The sequence below is a fragment of the Xenopus tropicalis genome, chromosome 2 (genome assembly GCF_000004195.4).
Source record: "Xenopus tropicalis strain Nigerian chromosome 2, UCB_Xtro_10.0, whole genome shotgun sequence".
NCBI classification, from domain to species: domain Eukaryota; kingdom Metazoa; phylum Chordata; class Amphibia; order Anura; family Pipidae; genus Xenopus; species Xenopus tropicalis.
Genome location: NC_030678.2, coordinates 39,044,640 through 39,062,988, shown reverse-complemented (window position 1 = coordinate 39,062,988; position 18,349 = coordinate 39,044,640). Strand labels below are relative to the sequence as shown.

The 18,349-nt window shown below is 38.9% G+C and overlaps 1 protein-coding gene across 1 annotated transcript; it reads left to right on the top strand.

The window, feature by feature from the left end:
- Positions 1 to 272: 272 nt before the first annotated feature.
- On the top strand, positions 273 to 18,072 carry LOC116408799 (granulocyte-macrophage colony-stimulating factor receptor subunit alpha-like). Its single transcript, XM_031896698.1, has 11 exons — positions 273 to 353; positions 835 to 926; positions 1,763 to 1,917; positions 5,918 to 6,029; positions 7,123 to 7,243; positions 9,824 to 10,014; positions 10,712 to 10,848; positions 13,660 to 13,810; positions 14,608 to 14,710; positions 16,102 to 16,186; positions 17,741 to 18,072. The coding sequence occupies exons 2-11, from the start codon at positions 845 to 847 to the stop codon at positions 17,870 to 17,872; spliced, it is 1,269 nt and encodes a 422-aa protein (XP_031752558.1). The 5' UTR covers positions 273 to 353; positions 835 to 844; the 3' UTR covers positions 17,873 to 18,072.
- Positions 18,073 to 18,349: the final 277 nt, after the last annotated feature.

The following is an 18,349-nucleotide window of genomic DNA, read 5'->3' as shown; positions in this document are numbered from 1 at the left end:
ATGCCGTTTGCTGTTTAAACCCTGGAACTGAAGGTGGAGGTAGAGCCAGGATTTCCCTGCATATATACAGTAGATGCATGTGTATAATCACAATAGGAAGAAGAGAAAATAATAATATAATGACATTTATTTGCAGTAATTCTGCTCTTACAGAATATTCTGAGAATATCAAGTTCTTCATTTTTAAAAAAAGGAAGCTTTGAGGTAGGTGGAGCTTTTGTCAAACGTCTCATTAAATGATAGAATTACTTATTGCTTTCTCACTGTTCTCTTGTACAAAGGCAGAGTTCAGATCTGAAGATATTAACAGTCCGAATGCAAGAATTTTGTCTGGTGATCCTTAACTTCTAAAGGTAAAACAAGAAATCCATTACTTATTCATGTTTCATTTCCTTAACAAGGTAGTTTACCTTCAAATTAACTTTTGGGGGATTATGTATCAAAAGGCAAAAGTTTGCCCAGGAGCAGTAACCAATAGCAACCAGTCAGCAGGAAGCATTTACTGATCACCTGTTTAGCAATCATTTTATTGGTTGCTATTGGTTACTGCTCCTGGGCAAACTTAGTGCATTTAATTACATATGGGGGTTAGTATGTTATAGAATGGCCAGTTCTTAGCATTTCTTCACAGAATCAAAATCAGCTTTACAAGCTATCAGACCAAATGTTTCTGTCACAAATCCCCCATTAAAGAGGAAATTACAGAATCCCATACTCAAATATAACCCTGAATCTGAACCCTAATTTACACTTTTTGATGAATCCATAAATTCTGGCCATATGAACATGCCTTTAATGTTTTCAACCCATACAAACCATATTACATTTTTGCAGGGAAAGAACAATGGATGTCAAATGTGCTACTTCTGTTATATGGATATGTATTTTACAGCTTCCTCTGCATCTTTCATTTGCACGTAAGAACGGTAAGATATTTATGGGCACATTTATTAACAATTTTGAGAAAAAGTTTTAGATATTTTTTGAGATTTACGAATAGGTTTTTGGCAGTACTCATGTTTTTCAATATTGTTTCTCGAAAATTTTGACTTTTTAGAAAATAACTCTCATAATTAGTCATTTATTAATGTTTAGTTTTGGCAAAAAAGTCAGCAGGTTTGATCTGTCGGGTACCATTGAGTCCTATGGAGGCTTAAAATAGTAGAGGAATAGAATAGTCAGTGACAGCCTGTCCTTGGCACATTTTCAAGGGGAAGTTAATACCCTCATTCTTTTCTATTTCACACATTTTCAAGGGGAAATTAACCCCATCATTGTTTTCTATTTCATCCAGTTTCAAGTGAAACTTAAACTCATTATTGTTTTCCAAGAATGAGCACCAATGCTCCTAAAATGGCTGCACCAATGCTCCTTAAAATGAAGATGCCGCAGTACGGAAATAGGACTGCACTGAATCTAGGGTTACCGCCTGTCCAGTTCTGACACGGACAGCCTAGGCAATTATGATTGCCACATGGTAACCCTGCCTACCTTGGCATTGCAATAATACTGTCCAAAATAAAAATGCAATTGCCACTTCTCCTCATATATGCTCAGTGAGGTCCTCAGTCAATGCCATCCTCTTGCATAGCCAAGTCTGACAGTAACTGCTTGTTGACCCCTGGGACAAATGTAGGACTTTACCTGGGTATGTAACATGGGACATTTTGGTCACTGTGACATAAAGCCAGTGCATTGTTTACACTGCCTTGTGCCCACAGGTTGTATGGAGAAAATTAACTAACAAGTGTCTCGCTTATAGATCTTCTTCATCATCCGGCAAACTTCACATTACAGTTTCTACGCAGAAGCCTGCGGTTATCCTGGGATTGCAATGCTGTAAAGGAATTTTCCAATATCTCTGTATTGACATTCGGAAAGGCTCCCCATGAGCAGCATTTTGTGTTTTCGAATAAGGTAAAGTATGGTGATACAGCTTTTCTTGCAACAAATGTTACATTTTCTATTACACTGTTTTGTTTCACCAAATTCCCAATGTTTCTGGAGTTTTCTTTACATGTAAAGCAATCTAAATACAGTCTGAATGGCATTTCTGTAAATACACACACTCACACAAATCACACTGGTTTACATGCTTTCCTGGTAAAATGGCACTGCCATGCATACATTCGGAAGATATGTTTCACCAGCACACCTGTGCCTTCTCCAATAGTATACTCGGTGCACAGAGGGTTAGCACCCTCACAGCAACAAGGCCTGATGATGGGGTACGCCCCAAAAACCTTGCTGCTACACTTTCAATAAGTAGGCAGGACTAACCCTTGCATTATACTCATTGTGCCAGTCATTTCCTTTCTCGTTACTGCCATGCTTATACTGGGGCTCATTTATCAACACTGGGCAAATTTGCCCATGAGCAGTGACCCATAGCAACCAATCAGTGGTTTGCTTTTTCCAGGCAGCTGCAGGTAGAACAATGAATGCAACAATTTGATTGGTTGCCATGGGTTACTGCCCATGGGCAATTTTGCCCAGTATTGATAAATGATCCCCACTGGGATTTATATATAGGTTATAGGTAGCGACTAGGGTGGTAAAAAGTGACGTCATTGCCTGAACCAAGTGTACTTTTTATGAAAACCCATAAACCATGCAAATTATTAACGTTCCATGCGCCTTCTCCTTGGTACAGCAAATCCCCTTTATCTAAAATACAAACGTAAAGTCTTTTACATTGTTCTACTAAGGGGCACATTTACTTACTCACGAACGGGCCGAATGCGTCCGATTGCGTTTTTTTCGTAATGATCGGTATTTGGCGATTTTTCGGAAAATTGTCGCGACTTTTTCGTTGCCATTCCGAATGTTGCGCAAAATCTGGTGATTTTTTCGTAGCGTTACTACTTGCGCGAAAAGTCGCAACTTTTTCGTAGCCTTCGCGCCGAGTACGAAAGATTCGGATTCATTCAAGCTTCAGTATGGTGACTTTTCTTGGGCCAGGTTGGAGCTGCAGAGTGCCATTGAGCCCTATGGGAGACTTTCCTTGGGCCGGGTTGGAGCTGCAGAGTGCCATTGAGCCCTATGGGAGACTTTCCTTGGGCCGGGTTGGAGCTGCAGAGTGCCATTGAGCCCTATGGGAGACTTTCCTTGGGCCGGGTTGGAGCTGCAGAGTGCCATTGAGCCCTATGGGAGACTTTCCTTGGGCCAGGTTGGAGCTGCAGAGTGCCATTGAGCCCTATGGGAGACTTTCCTTGGGCCAGGTTGGAGCTGCAGAGTGCCATTGAGCCCTATGGGAGACTTTCCTTGGCCAGGTTGGAGCTGCAGAGTGCCATTGAGCCCTATGGGAGACTTTCCTTGGGCCAGGTTGGAGCTGCAGAGTGCCATTGAGCCCTATGGGAGACTTTCCTTGGGCCGGTTGGAGCTGCAGAGTGCCATTGAGCCCTATGGGAGACTTTCCTTGGGCCAGGGGGGTTGGAGCTTGGGGCAGAGTGCCATTGAGCCCTATGGGAGACTTTCCTTGGGCCGGGTTGGAGCTGCAGAGTGCCATTGAGCCCTATGGGAGACTTTCCTTGGGCCGGGTTGGAGCTGCAGAGTGCCATTGAGCCCTATGGGAGACTTTCCTTGGGCCGGGTTGGAGCTGCAGAGTGCCATTGAGCCCTATGGGAGACTTTCCTTGGGCCGGGTTGGAGCTGCAGAGTGCCATTGAGCCCTATGGGAGACTTTCCTTGGGCCGGGTTGGAGCTGCAGAGTGCATCTCCTATGAAAAGTCGTAAAGGCGCCGAAAAAAACGCAAAAAATACGTAAAAGTCGCAAAATGTTCGTTTTCCAATCGGAATTTTTCCAATTCGGATTCGTGGGTTAGTAAATGTGCCCCTAAGAGTATCAATATAAATAAACTCCTGCAATTATCCTTATTGTAATACGTGGCACAGATACTGAAAATCATCCATAACCGCCATGGGTTCCTCATTTCACCATCGCTGAATTTATTTACACATCAAAGTGAAAAAATGCTAATTTTGTGTGGAAAAAGCGTAGCTAAAAAACACCCATTGACTTTAATGTGTTTCAACCAACAATATTTTTCGTCTTTATTTCATCTATTTATATAGCACCACACATTTCCACAGCACTTTGCCGAAATTATAACTGTACATTACTCATATCAGTTTTCTTCCCCAGTGAGCTTACAGTCTAAAGTCCCTATCACATTCACACACACTATGGTCAGTGTTACCAGGAGCCAGTGAAATTGTCTGTATATTTTTGGAGTGTGGGAGGAAACCAGAGAAAACCCATGCAGAGAGAACATACAAACTTCTTGTAGATAGTGCCCAAGCTGGAATTGAACTCAAGAGCCCAGTGTTGCAAGGCAGATATTCCTGCCACCATGCCACCAATATAAACATCCATAGAAGGGATGAGAAAAACCAAGGCAGCCAATCTGTTCATCCACTCCTCATTAGCAGCTCCACCCTCATCCTCATAATGTTAACAGCAACATGGGCATACGTTTGGATATAACTCATAACCCATATCTTGGGTTTCGGAAGTTTTTTTGGAACCCAAATAGAGCACATTTTGCTTCTTTTGGCACCACTGTATAAGGCAACACTAATAAATACCTTTATATGGATTATCAATAAATTTTACTTAGATTAATAATAAATTGTATTGTGATAATTTAAGTTTATATGTAATGTGTACAGTACCTTGTTTAAAAGAGACATAAAGCATAAAGGAAAAAAACCTGTAATATTGTAGGTATTTGAATGAATAATATATGGTGCTAGTTTCATTTTGGACTTTTTATAGGCCCCTTTTATAGGAGTTCTCCAAAGAGCCTCTCAGGTCCCTGTATGTGTTTCAGATAAGGGGTGGGTGTGTCCTAACGGTCTCTTCTAAAAGCACAGTAGAAGGGGATTAGCCAATTGCAGCCCTGCAGTAGACAAACAAGGACAGGCTTCAGTTCCCTATCAGGTCTGCCTAGCAGCTGATTGATTCCTGTCCTACAGTGCAGAGTGCCGCCGGTCCCCCTGCACAGCCTGGGAAAGGAAGCAGCAAAAAGTGTAACAGATGGGCGGGACTAGTGGCGTTTTTGGAGAAAATTTAAATAAATCAGCCTGAAACACTAATTTTTAAAGCATATTCCTTCTACATTTAGATGAGTACAATTCATTGGCACAATATTATTTTTTACACAATTTGTCCCCTTTAAATAGCTTTTAGTAGCCTTCAGGTATGGTGATCCAACTTATGGAAAAACTCCTTCTCTGGCAAGCCCAAGGTCCCAAGCATTATGCATAATGATCCTATACCTGTATTACCAAATGTAATTATGATAACAATTGTAACATTTCATTTCATATTATTTTCATCCATAAATACAGTAATAATAAATATATAAATATTATATACTCGTGAATGTTCGCTGACAATGCTAAAACCTGATATCACTTCCGACCCAGTTGCATATTATGCTACACTGCAGAGACTGGCTTCAGTTTTGTTGTGGGTAGGTGATGTTTCTGGAGCTACACTTTATTAAACTGTGTGAAACAGCTTGTGATGCCATAATAAACATATATACATGTGCCACAGTTATGCACACAGATTTTTCCACAGATTTATACAGCAGAGGTTTCTCATTCCTCCCAACATTCATGGCAGCAGGAAGGGTTGGCTGACAGCAGGTAGGAGGCAGTGGAACCCAGACCACTGGTTACAATATTTGGGTGCAAGGCATGCTGGTATTTACCACAACAAAGGGACCTTGGAGTGTTGTTGTGAATTATTGGTTATATGCGAGCAAGTGGAGCTTTACAGCAAAAGCATTGATATGCTAAATATTTCAAAGTCCTACACCATTTTGTCTAATGACACACAATCATGTCATCTTTATTTTTTAATTTTCATGTAAAAAAATGAAAATGATGCAGTATCAATTAATTTATAGACAGAGTGTTCAGCCGGAAAGGTGGAGCTGGATCTCCAAACACGCAATACAAGTAAAGTAGTCATACAAATCAATGGAAAGACGGCACGAGAGATTGTGGTTATACCTGAAGGTAAGCAAAAACAAAGCTTTGAATTAAGTGTGCTGTCTGTATGTGCTCTTATATTTGCCCTGTTCCAATTATTTATCCTCCAGCCACAGGATCTTGGAAATGTAATGGAACTGGCACTCTTGGGGGTACCAGGTGGTCTTGCAATTGCAAAAGACAGACAAGCTGTTTGCTCATGTGGCAATTGCTGGGAAAGGGGGGCCCTGGGTGAGGGAGAAAGATAAAAAGAGAAGGGGGGTACAGAAAGGGAGAACAAAACTAAAAACAGAAAGGGTGAGAAGAGAATTAGGTGTCAGAGTAGAGAAGATATTGGGAGATATTGGCTAAAAGGTAAAAGAAGTTGACAATATGATAACAAGTATAAAAAGATGCATATGGGGCAGAACATGTGGGACACACCTGGGTCTATGTGTCTGTGGGGTATTTTGGAGTCATTTGCAACATTAAGAACTACAAATGTATTAAATGTTCCTTTAATCTTCAGATAAGCTGTGTTAATTGCCTTGTGGTGTTGGTTATGGCCAGATGCCCCTAGGTGAAGGACGCTATCAGAATGCACATGGTATCCAGTATGATGGCATATCATGTGACCCAGTTCTGGCATTTATAATGCAGTGACAACCACTCTAACCTGCAGCTCTTCTATTTGTGTCTGTAAGTTACCTACCGACTTAGCCTGTAAGTTCCATGGGACAGGGATCTTCTTCCTCTTGTCTGTTTAACCATTAATCTTTAATGTAACTGCACTTTGTATTTATTATTGCATTGACCCCTATTTGTTTTATTAGTTAATTGTTCTGCTATAGCACAATATAAATAAAACTATACACACATACACACATACATACATACATACATACATACATACATACATACATAATTAACTATTCTGTGGATGCTTATAAAAATCTTAAGTGATGGCAACCAAATTGTTATTATCTTTATTCTACCAGCTGTAAGTAGAACAATGAAAGTATTAGGTAGATTTATAGAAATTATCTATTATCTCCTCAGTTACCTAAACATTACTGAAATGACTGCATATTAAAAAAAAGTTTACAAAATTGTGATTAAATATGTCATTCTTTTACTTTAGGAATGAGTGAATCAGCAGCAAACAATATTTCCTGTGAGTTATATGACATTACTTCAATGAGATGCTATTGGGATTTTGCCACAAATGCACCAGATGACACAAATTACACACTTCTGTTAATGTAAGTATACCAATGTGGCAACCTTTGTGCCATCAGTTACACAGCTTCAGGTGGCCAGGTCATTCTTCAATGGGAGAGGTAAGAGAAGATCAGAGGAAAATGGAGGAGATAAGAGACAACTTTGCAGGAAATAAGGAGAGCGGAATAAAAGACAGCAAAGAAAAAAGTAAGAGGAGAAAAGAAGAGATAAAAAGTGGAACATAATAAAAAGTCTTGGAGCAGAGAGATATGTGTGTCAAATGTGGCCAAGGCAGAATGTATAAGACCTGGACTTTGTAAGATAACTGCTAACTGCAACTGTGCTGTTGGATAACATGCCTCACAGCATTTGGGTTTCCCTTTGCTAGGACATACGTATATATGTATGCATTGTGCAAAAAGCACATTAGGGTTGATTCACTAGTGCGATAAAACGAGAACTATTTATAGCATGCGTTAAAAATTTAATTGCGTCTTATTTTTCGCGTCTTAACGCACAAGTCACTAAAAGGACATTTGCATTAATTTAGACGCCATGCGTTATTTAAGTCGCGAAGACTATTTTCGTGCGGTATTTGTTGCAACGTGCACTAATTAACACAGCGCGCTATTTGTCGCGCACGCTGATTAACGCACGTGCGCTACTTTTCACGTGCACGGCATATTAGCCAAACACACCATTACGTTCGTAAAAAATACTTTTTTTTTTAAACGACCATTTCCCTGCAAACACAGACTTAAATAAATCTCACTGTAAAGTCCATATTTTATTGCCAAAAGCTCATGAACTGTACTTTTCTATAATTACCGCCTGCCCCAAGTAGGTGTTAATTTTCGCATAGCCTAATGCAATATTTAGCGTGGATATGTGTTTGTGAATCATGTGTTAGTATTATTTCTGCGCACTAATTAACGCAATGCGGTAAAATTAACGCATGCGGTTGCACGCTAATTAACACACGCGATATGCGACTTAACACATGCGATAATACTTTAGCGAATCGCGCTTTTTTTTCACGTCAATTTTAACACAAAAAAGCATGCAATAACGCTTATCGCACTTTAGTGAATCAACCCTATTGTGTCAAGCAGTATTTTCCCTAGAATATCAAGTAAATTGCTGCCCATTTTTGTAAAATCGTGCTCAAGGATAGTTTTTTCCCCTGCATTTGTGGTATAATGTCCACCATATACAAAACTACAAGGTCCAGGCAGTCACTATTGTGCTAGTATGGTCTGCTAGAAATATTGTGTATGTACAATGCACTGTACAGCCAATCATGCATGAATGAAACCTATTTATAGCTGTATTTCTTGCTGGGCTTGATCTTATTGCTCTACCAGTGTAACCTGCTGGGGACACTCAATGTTTTGTCAGTTTAAGCTTGTGGTGGGCCCACATCATCTTAGGGCCACACAGATTAACCACTGCACAGTCTTTGAAACATGCCCCAACCAGTATTAAATGTCTTTCCTACAACACACTGTGCAATACAGAGTTTAGCAGGCTTGCTTCAAACTTTCTATAATCTGGGATACTACAGTATGTAGAAATAACATTGCCATTAACTTCCCCCATTTGTTTCAGTTATTTAGAGATGCAGGGTTGTCTTTTTGAAATGGCAGAGCTTTTGTATCCTCAATTAACTGTGTGTATAGCATGTGATCAGGTGTGTACATAGCCAGCCTGCTAAATCAATACACAGCTACAGGTAGGGTGTTCCTCAGGTAAATCCAACATCTCTCTGTTACTCTAATGTGCAAATCATGCATTTTTACAATTCATGCATTCACTTACTATTATGCTTGTCAGAAATGCACCATGCAGGATAAATTAATAAATACTGATTTGGTCTTCAATGTTGGTCAGGCTTAAAGGATATGTTAACAACCCACAAAAAAACAATATCTTTCAAATTTTTAAATACCTGACACTCCTGATGTTCAAAGGTTAGTAGTAAGGCTGCAGCATCCACTTAATGACTTACGATTCCTTCTTATCCATCTCACTAGCCCCCCTCCCATAGGAATTGACTTTGGCTCTTGGCTAACTGAGCATGCTCAGTTCTTCTCAACTCAGATTACTAAACGCACTCTCCAGTCTAGCAGCAAAAACTCTGCTCTTACAAAACACTCTCCTAAACTCCTCTCATAGAGCTTCAGCTTACCCAATAAAGGGCTCAATCCAAGCAAGACGTTTTATCAAAGTAAGTTCTGCCTTTGTAAGCCTACATTCTTTATTGCATGAACTTTACAGTGCACATGTGCTGTTTGCAGATGTAAATGTCATGGAAGATGTGTGAGAGGGAAAATGGGAGCTGGGTGAAAGCTGCTTTGTTTTAGGAAAATGTGGCGGTGCTGGTGGGCAAAGGGGATATAAGCAAATGGTGTTGTTTGGGTGGGGGAGATGTGCCCAATTTATATACATGGTACTAAAATGTAGGGTTTACATATTCTTTAAAAAGGGAGGGCATAGTCAATTTCATTTTTTTCACAGGGTTTAGATTTTGTCCACCATACCTTTCTTCTGCCTGATTCTGGTTAAGCCAAAGATACCAGTTGTTCATAATTTAAGCTAACTAATGCAAATTCTCATTGCAGACAATATGACTCACAGTACCAATATGAGTTACAGTGCCAACATTATGAACATGATAGACAAAGAAGAGCAGGAAAGTGTGAATTTCATGATTTGCGGAAGAATGTGGATGATAAGGCCTCTGTTATATTGGTGGGGAACAGTAAAGAGAATATACAGATATATGCAAAAGGCTTTTACCCTTCCCATAAAGGTAAAATGCACAATAGAACTGGACTGTGTTAACTGGTATATATTAAAACTGGGAAATATATTTTGGGGCAGAGGATAAAGCTAACCACATGCAAGGTGACTTGGTCAGCAAATCAAGAATTTGGTCACTAAATGATCTTGATATTGATTGCATAAGAATGATAAAACCTATGAGGGAGGTCTTTTTTTCCTGGTGTCCCGCTGGCCCAGTCCGACCCTGTTTGTCCAGAAGTTAAAAATGTGTACAGATACTTTTGGACATGTAGTTTCTTATTGTTAGACATTTCCAAAACACTTTGGTTTACATTTTTTGTTGTTTAAGCAACAGCTGCATCCTGTTACAAATAAATGAAGCAAAATTAAGTAAAGACCCTTCCTGTAATTTAGAGCTTTCTAGATAATGAGTTTCTGGATAACAGATTCCATACCTGTACAAAACAAAGAATGGCAGAAGGTTCTAGCAGAAAGGGTCCTTTGTGGCTTGAAACATGCCCAGTTTGCAGCACATTACTGAAGTATCATCTGATCTGATCATCTGATCTGCACATTTGTACCTGGCGCACCAAAACAAATCCTGAATTATTTGCATTCTTATATTGAAAGTACACTGAATTCTAATTTGATAATTAGATAATTGATCTAATACATTGATTTTATACATGTGGTAACTTTTGATAAATGTATTACTTTCTTTACAGAGATCTTCAAACCCCCAACAAATATTAGTTTGTTGTTTTCAGAGAATGAGGTTACAATCTATTGGTCACAGCCTAAGACGATTCATATAGCTGAAGAATGCTTTGAATACAGAGTGCAAGATGTGCATGGAAAAATGGTAAGCTAATAAATGTATATATAGAAAGAGAAGAAGAAGTTCCAACCTTGTTTAACCGTATTAACCTGTTTAATAATCTAAGTGCAAAGTTATGCACTTTGGTAGTAAAGCCGGCCATACACGCACCGTGATATTTGGTGCGTGTATGGCTGCTCTAAGAGGCGATATTGCAAAAGGCTGCGGATATCAGTCGTCTTGTCGATCAGCCAGGTTAAAAGATTTTGATCAGGCACCATTGAAGGTGCCCAAGCAAAATCTACGTTCAGGGCTGAATCAGCAGGTGGAGGTAGAATTTCTGTTGTTTCTACCTCCATATCTGACGATTCAGCTCTGAATGTCAGTGGAGGGTGGGAACGTGTATGCCACATTTATACACTAAATGGTAGTGTATTGGGGGGTATTTCTAATTGAGAAGGATCTGGGGATTTTAGTAGATCACAAGTTGTTCCAATTCCAGACAGTTTCATTCTGTGGCTACTAAAGCAAATAAAGTGCTGTCTTTTATAAAAAAGGGCATTGACTCAAGGGATGAAAACATAATTTTGCCCCTTTATAGGTCCCTGGTAAGGCCTCACCGTGAGTATGCAGTGCAGTTTTGGGCTCCAGTCCTTAAGAAGGATATTAATGAGTTGTAGAGGGTGCAGAGCCTGCAACTAAACTGGTGGAACTAAACTGGATGGAAGATTTAAGCTATGAGGTTAGACTGTCGAGGTTGGGGTTGTTTTCTCTGGAAAAGAGGCGCTTGCGAGGGGACATGATTACTCTGTACAAGTACATTAGAGGGGATTATAGGCAGATAGGGGGTGTACTTTTTTCCCAATATAACCACCAGTGGAACTTTTATTTGAAGCACTGTAGGGGGTTTATCACGGTGAGGGCAGTGAGGTTGGGGAATGTCCTTCCTATTGATGTTGTAATGGCAGATTCTATTAATGTCTTAAAGAGAGGATTGGATGAGTTCATGAACAAGCATAGTATCCAAGACTATTGTGATACTAAAATCTACAGTTAGTATTGATGTTGGTATATATGGTTTATGTATGTGAGTGTATAGATTAGGTTTATGTGTGCTGGGTTTACTTGGAAGGGTTGAACTTGGTGGACTTTTTTCAACCCAATGTAACTATGTAACTATATCTTTACATGATGAGTGGCTTTGCTTACTACAGGTATGGGACCCATTATCTGGAAACCTATTATCCAGAACATTCTGAATTACGGAAAGGCCATCTTCTATAGACTCCATTATAAGCAAATAATCCACATATTTAAAAAATGATTCCCTTTTTCTCTATAATAATAAAACAGTACCGTGTACTTTATCCCAACTAAGGTATAGGTAATCTTTATTGGAGGCAAAACAATCCTATTGGGTTTAATTAATGTTTAAATTATTTTTTGGTAGACTTAAGGTATGGTGTTCCAAATTACGGAAAGACCCCTTATCCAGAAAACCCCAGGTCCCGAGCATTCTGTATAACAGGTCCCATACCTGTACTGTAAATGTGTGATTACCATGCAAAATTGCCTACACTATTATGTTTACAGTATAGCTCTGCCCGAGCCATGTGTATAACAATGGGGCACATTTACTAAAGTGTACATTTTCTCTTTGTCTTCATCAAAGTTCACCTCAATTTTGTAGAGTATTTTTAGTATATTTGTATATTTTCCCCATAAATTTTAGTGGGGAAAATGCTCTAAAGATTTTTTGCATGAAGAAATGACATATGTGAAAAGTTCGTATGGTGGGTGTGATGTAGATAATGAGATGCAATATCTTTATAATGGCAGTTTGCCATCCTGAACCTGGAGGAAATGTTTCTTTGTGTAAATTTGTTCTTGGGCTCTTAGTGAATTGGAGAATATTTACTGAAGAAATTTCACCTGTAGAAGAGGAGACAGTTTTCACCACTGCAATGTAAATTCTCCAAAACTTGTGATATTCTACTTTAAGTAAACTAGTGTTGTTGAGGGGAACCTTCATTTTTATTGAAACTAATTCAAATTTCACTTTCACTCTTCAGTAAATATGCACCAATAAGGTGAAAGAATATTTAAATTTAAATCATATGTATAACACATGATGGTTTATTTCTAATGCAGGACGCAGTGTGCAAAGTTAAAAAAAAAAAAAAAGCACACTTGCCTAGATTAATACTATATAATAATTAATACATAGGGACATATTTATCAAACAGTGAAACTACAGCTTATCACAGAAAGCACTCTTTCTATTCATTCCTATGGGATTTTGGGGATTTTCCTATTTAATACAATCTCTCTTTAAAATACCATAGCAATGAGTAGAAAGTGGGTGCATTTTTCTGGGTTGAACTCTAATTTCACACATAGATAAATCAGGCCCATAGTGTGAACACTGAGTCACACATGGGGTGGGGTTAATTGCTCCTGATTAAATGGACCCTAGTGCAAGTGACATTCAGATTCACAATCCTTGCTCTAATGTGAATGGTGAACATTCTCTCTAAACCATTAAGGTATATGTTGGCGCTATATAAAGGACATACCAGTGTGCCTATTCTTCTATGCACATACGTTTGTATTAACATCAGAGTTCTAGTAAAGGTTCTGCCTGGCACTCCACACCAGTACCAACATCCAGACAATATTTGCTGCACTCACACTACACTGTGACACAGTGGGCAGTACCAGCCATCACAGATAACTACCTCGGCTGAGCTGGGGGTATATGAAGCCAATTTAACATAACAGCACTCTGTAGCAGCACTGATCTTTATCCACTGGTTCATTTAAGAAACACAGCTTGTTGTTTTGTTTCTCATTTAGAAGCCTTTTGATCTTCCTGATGGGAGTAGTAAATACACAAAGGATATATCTAGCTTTGAAGAAGAATGTCCCTTACGTATGAGAGCCAGAGGAACAGAGGCATGTGGAATAGATACTAACTGGGGTGAATGGAGCGAGGAACTAAAATGCAGTAAGATCTAGCTTATTTTCACTGATATACCTTGTTTAAAAGAATTATCCTTGGTAAAATAATGTGTTATATAATTGTTTAATGTAAAATTCTGAATGTACAGCTCAATGTGTTAAAGCATCAATGGAGAAATATGACTATGCAAACTTACATATATTCTCTAGGGACACTGCTACTGGGCCAACATGACCCAACTAAGGTTAATTTAAGTGATTCCATTGTGAGTTGTAATGTCACAACAAAGCAATTATAGCCCCCAACAAAATTAAATGGTAATAATAACCCTAATCATGCCTTGAGTAAATTGTCATGCCAATACACTAGTGTTCAGAAGTAAAGAATCACCCAGAAATATTGATACCAAGGTAAGAATAATAGCCAATTAAGGAATTATGTCTTAACATTCTTTTCATATCATATACCTCTTCTATTTAACAAATCCTAGATCTGGAGGAATATCAGCTTTGTAGACCTTTGGCAATCTAGCAGTGAGTTTCTGGAGATATTCAGGGGTTGTTTCCACCCTGTTTTCTGTAGCTTGTCCCAGAGCATCGGCCTAGTCAGCTGCCTAATACAGCAAACGGGTTACAGCAAAGGGTAAATGCAGGGATCTTTCCTCCTGGGGTCTCTGGGTATCTCTGTAGCATTCCAAGCCCTTACTGTACAGCGAGTCAAAGCCAAGCAAGAACAAAGAAATTCAACTTTTTGATGATTTGACTGTTATTTCTAATTAATAAAAACCTGAAAGCTCTAAGAAATCATTACTGCTTTTTCTTTGTGTTTATTACTTCTCTAAGGAAATCATGGACCATCCTTCCCAAAGGACAATATAATAATCTACACAGCTATTGCAACAGCTATCATATTAGCTTGTCTTGTTCTTCTTTTAATGTGTATGAGGTAAGGTTCTTTTTATTAAATGAATGCTCTGTACAATGGTTATGGTACTTTAAAGACAAATTATATATAGTTAAATAGATGTTCGGCTAATGTAACATGGGGTAAAAAGCAAGTAGTCAGAACTCAGTTACTCAAATGAATCAATGGAGCAGTTTCATTTGTCGCATTGCACTGCCACACCTTCTTGCCCTTTCAATGAGTGCCTGCCTTGCTTTCCTCATTGTGTGTGTGGCTCTCTGTCGGCAGCTGCTGGAGAATAGGCCTTTCTGACTTTTTACAGCTTTCAAAAGGGGGTCACTACCCCAGCAGCCATAAAACTATTTCTCTTTGAAGCTACACTTTCATTGCTTTTGTTACTTTATATTACTATTCTTTCTATTCAAATTCACTCCTATTCATATTCCAGTTTCTCATTTAAACCACTGCCTGGTTGCTAGGATAATTTTGACCCTAGCAACCATACAGCTGCTAAAATACCAAACTTAAGAGTTGCTGAATATAAAGCTAAATAATTCAAAAACTACAAACAATAAAAAATTAAAACCTATTCAGACCCACACCTATTCATATTCCAGTTTCTCATTTAAACCACTGCCTGGCTGCTAGGATAATTTGGACCCTAGCAACCATATAGCTGCTGAAATATCAAACTGAAAAAGCGCTGTATATGAGACTAAATAATTCAAAGGCAAAGAATAAAAAATAAAGACCAATTTGCAAATTGTTTTGGGAAAATTACTCTCTACAACATACATTATTTTAAAGGTCAATAGTGTTGAGCGAATGTCCCGTTTTGCTTTGCCGAAAAATTTGCGAATCTTTCAAAAGATTTGCGAAACGGCGAAAAATTTGCGAAACGCCGAAAATGTCGGGCGTCAGAAAAATTGTCGCCCGCGGCTATTCTTTTGTTGTGCGGCTATTCTTTCGTCACACGGCTATTCTTTTGTCACGGCCGACAATTTTTGGACGCACGGTGAATTTTTCCGTGGCGGATTTTTTCATCCATTTTGCGAAACAATCGTGGAAGTTTGCCGCAAATCCATGCCTGCCGAAACATTTCGCCCATCACTAGTGAACAACCCTTAAGCTCTGAATGAATCATTCTTGTGCTGACGTGGCTTCCAAACAGAGTGTTTTTTTAACTGAGCACATGATTTTTACCCATACTGCATAATTTAGCACTCACATTTTCCTAGGTTAGTATTTGATTATAATATTTTGAAGAGAATAAATGTATTCTTATTACTTTTAAAAGACCAATCCTACAAACAACCATAGAATCCCATACTCATGGGCACTTGTACAAACATTAGACACATGATTTAAGATTCCAAATTCTGCATGTGTAGCATTATACTCAATCAACCACCAATCTGTTCTGTCTTTTTTAGGTGTTTTAAAATTATATTTCCACCAATTCCACACCCAAAGAAATACTCTGTAACCTCGAAACCTACCTATCAAGTAAATGAATGGGTAATTTTTTTTTCTGTCTAATGTTTGCAAAAAGGTACTGTGTAAGGCATAGGCAATATATCCAACAGGTTAAAGGAGGAAGAAAGGCTTGTATGTATGTAACTTTATTTATAAAGTGCCACAAGGGTACGCAGCGCTGTACAATCTTACAGAATACAAAATTACACACAGGGAGGACAAGTGATATTTATATATATTTATTGTATTTATTTATTATAAGTGCCATGTGGTACGAGACACAGTAGCAAGGAGGTCCCTGCCCTGTTATTAATATGGTTAGAGAAGGAAAGGGACTGGTCAAAGATAACCCCAAGGCAGCGTGCAGAATTTACAGGGTTGGTGAAAGGAGGAGGGCCAGGATTGGGAGGGAAGACCATGAGCTCTGTTTTAGCTAGGTTAAGCTTGTAAAGAGTTAATCTCAAGCTCCAGGCATACCTTCAGTTGTCTCAATAGTGCCCTTAAGTCTCCCCATATTTCTCCCATTCAGATGATCAGAAGCCAAACAGGAAGAAACAACGCTGAGCTGTGTAAAGAAAGTTCCCATAATGCCTCACTCCTGCACAGAGACCCAGACCAAGTGTACATGCTCAGTTAGTTAGACTATGGGGCAGATTCATGAAATCACGGTTCGAATTCCCAATGGGATAAATTCGGATTGGATACAAAAATTTCTGAAGATCGCAAATATCACGAAAATGCTTACGAAAAAAATTGTATTAGTCACAATAATATTGTATTGGCGATCCGAAAGTCATTAAATTTTCGTACCAAACGATTGTAAACATCGGGAAAAACCTATCCGATTTTTTCGCACAAGCGTATGAAAAAGTTGCGTGGGTGTACGAAAAAGTCACACGGGCGCCAAAAAAGTCGAGCAAGCGGCAAAAAATTCACCGAAAATATGCTCGGAGCGTTCGTGTCTTAGTAAATCTGCCCCTATGAGTCAGCTTCCAGCTGATTGGCTCAGATCCACATTCCTAAGGGGGGGGGAGTGAGTTCTTAGCATTCTTGAGGGAGGGGGAGCAGGAGAGAGCAGAGAGCTGCGTGTCTCTGGCACAGGAATTACAGACACAAGAAATCTTTTTTCAGAGAAGTCGGTGCAGCATTTCTGTGAGTGCTTATGGCTGTATTTACATAGACCTTTCTGGTAAAGCTTACTTAGTTTTTACCTTTCTTTCTCCTTGCTAAAATATCAAACTATGTTATTATTCTATAAGTACTTTTGATAAATTATTATACAATAATTTAATAATTGTGAGGTCATGACTAACACAGAGTAAAAAAGAAATTGCCCCAATAGCCACTTCCTCACCCTCCAATCGTTCAGCTACCAATAGTTCTGTCATCTGCAGGGTGCTAGCTCACAGTGCTCTAGCCATAAATCATGTAGAAAACTAAGGATTTGCAACGAGTAAAAAAAAACAAACATTTTTTCTTTCACTTTTGCACCCAACCCTGTTATTGTTGGTTTAATATCCAGAGTAGCTTTTAATATGCAATAACATATTTTGAAAAAAAATCATAAAGATAAAATAATGACATTATTTCCTTCAGGACAATGAAAGTCTTAAGTCTATACAGATAATTCCAGTACTGGAAAGTGAGGAACCAGATGGAACATCTATGGACACACAGCACAATCCACACAGAGCAGATGATGGAATGAAGAACATCTACTGTAACTGAGCCTATAATGCCTGCCTGCCTGCCATAAGGCTTGGGACTAGAAGCTGGATGAGCAACTAGACACAAGTAAAACACACAAATAAATCACACAGAGACAAGAGCAGTGGCCGCAGCTTGTTAATTAACTATATAAATTTGACACAAACATTTGTAAACTGTAACACACATATATATATATATATATAGCAAGTGAAGATGTCCCGCACTCACAGGTCTTAGGTGAAATAAAGGTGTTTATTCAATCCACATCCGCAGATGTGGATTGAATAAACACCTTTATTTCACCTAAGACCTGTGAGTGCGGGACATCTTCACTTGCTATTATTCCTAAATCCATTGGGACTGCACCCAGGCATCGCTATTCTATCTTTGACGTGAGTGCCTGTTTACAAGCAAATATATATATATATATATAGTATAAAAAAAGACCAGCAACTCCGGGATTTCTTGTGAAAAATCAAAACATATATTCAAAGT

Excerpts from the sequence above, each read along its gene's own strand:
- LOC116408799 (XM_031896698.1), top strand. The coding sequence starts at position 845 with ATGGATGTCAAATGTGCTACTTCTGTTATATGGATATGTATTTTACAG. Across the intron at positions 7,244-9,823 it reads AATTACACACTTCTGTTAAT|ACAATATGACTCACAGTACC; the intron begins GTAAGTATACCA and ends TTCTCATTGCAG. Across the intron at positions 16,187-17,740 it reads CCTATCAAGTAAATGAATGG|GACAATGAAAGTCTTAAGTC; the intron begins GTAATTTTTTTT and ends TATTTCCTTCAG.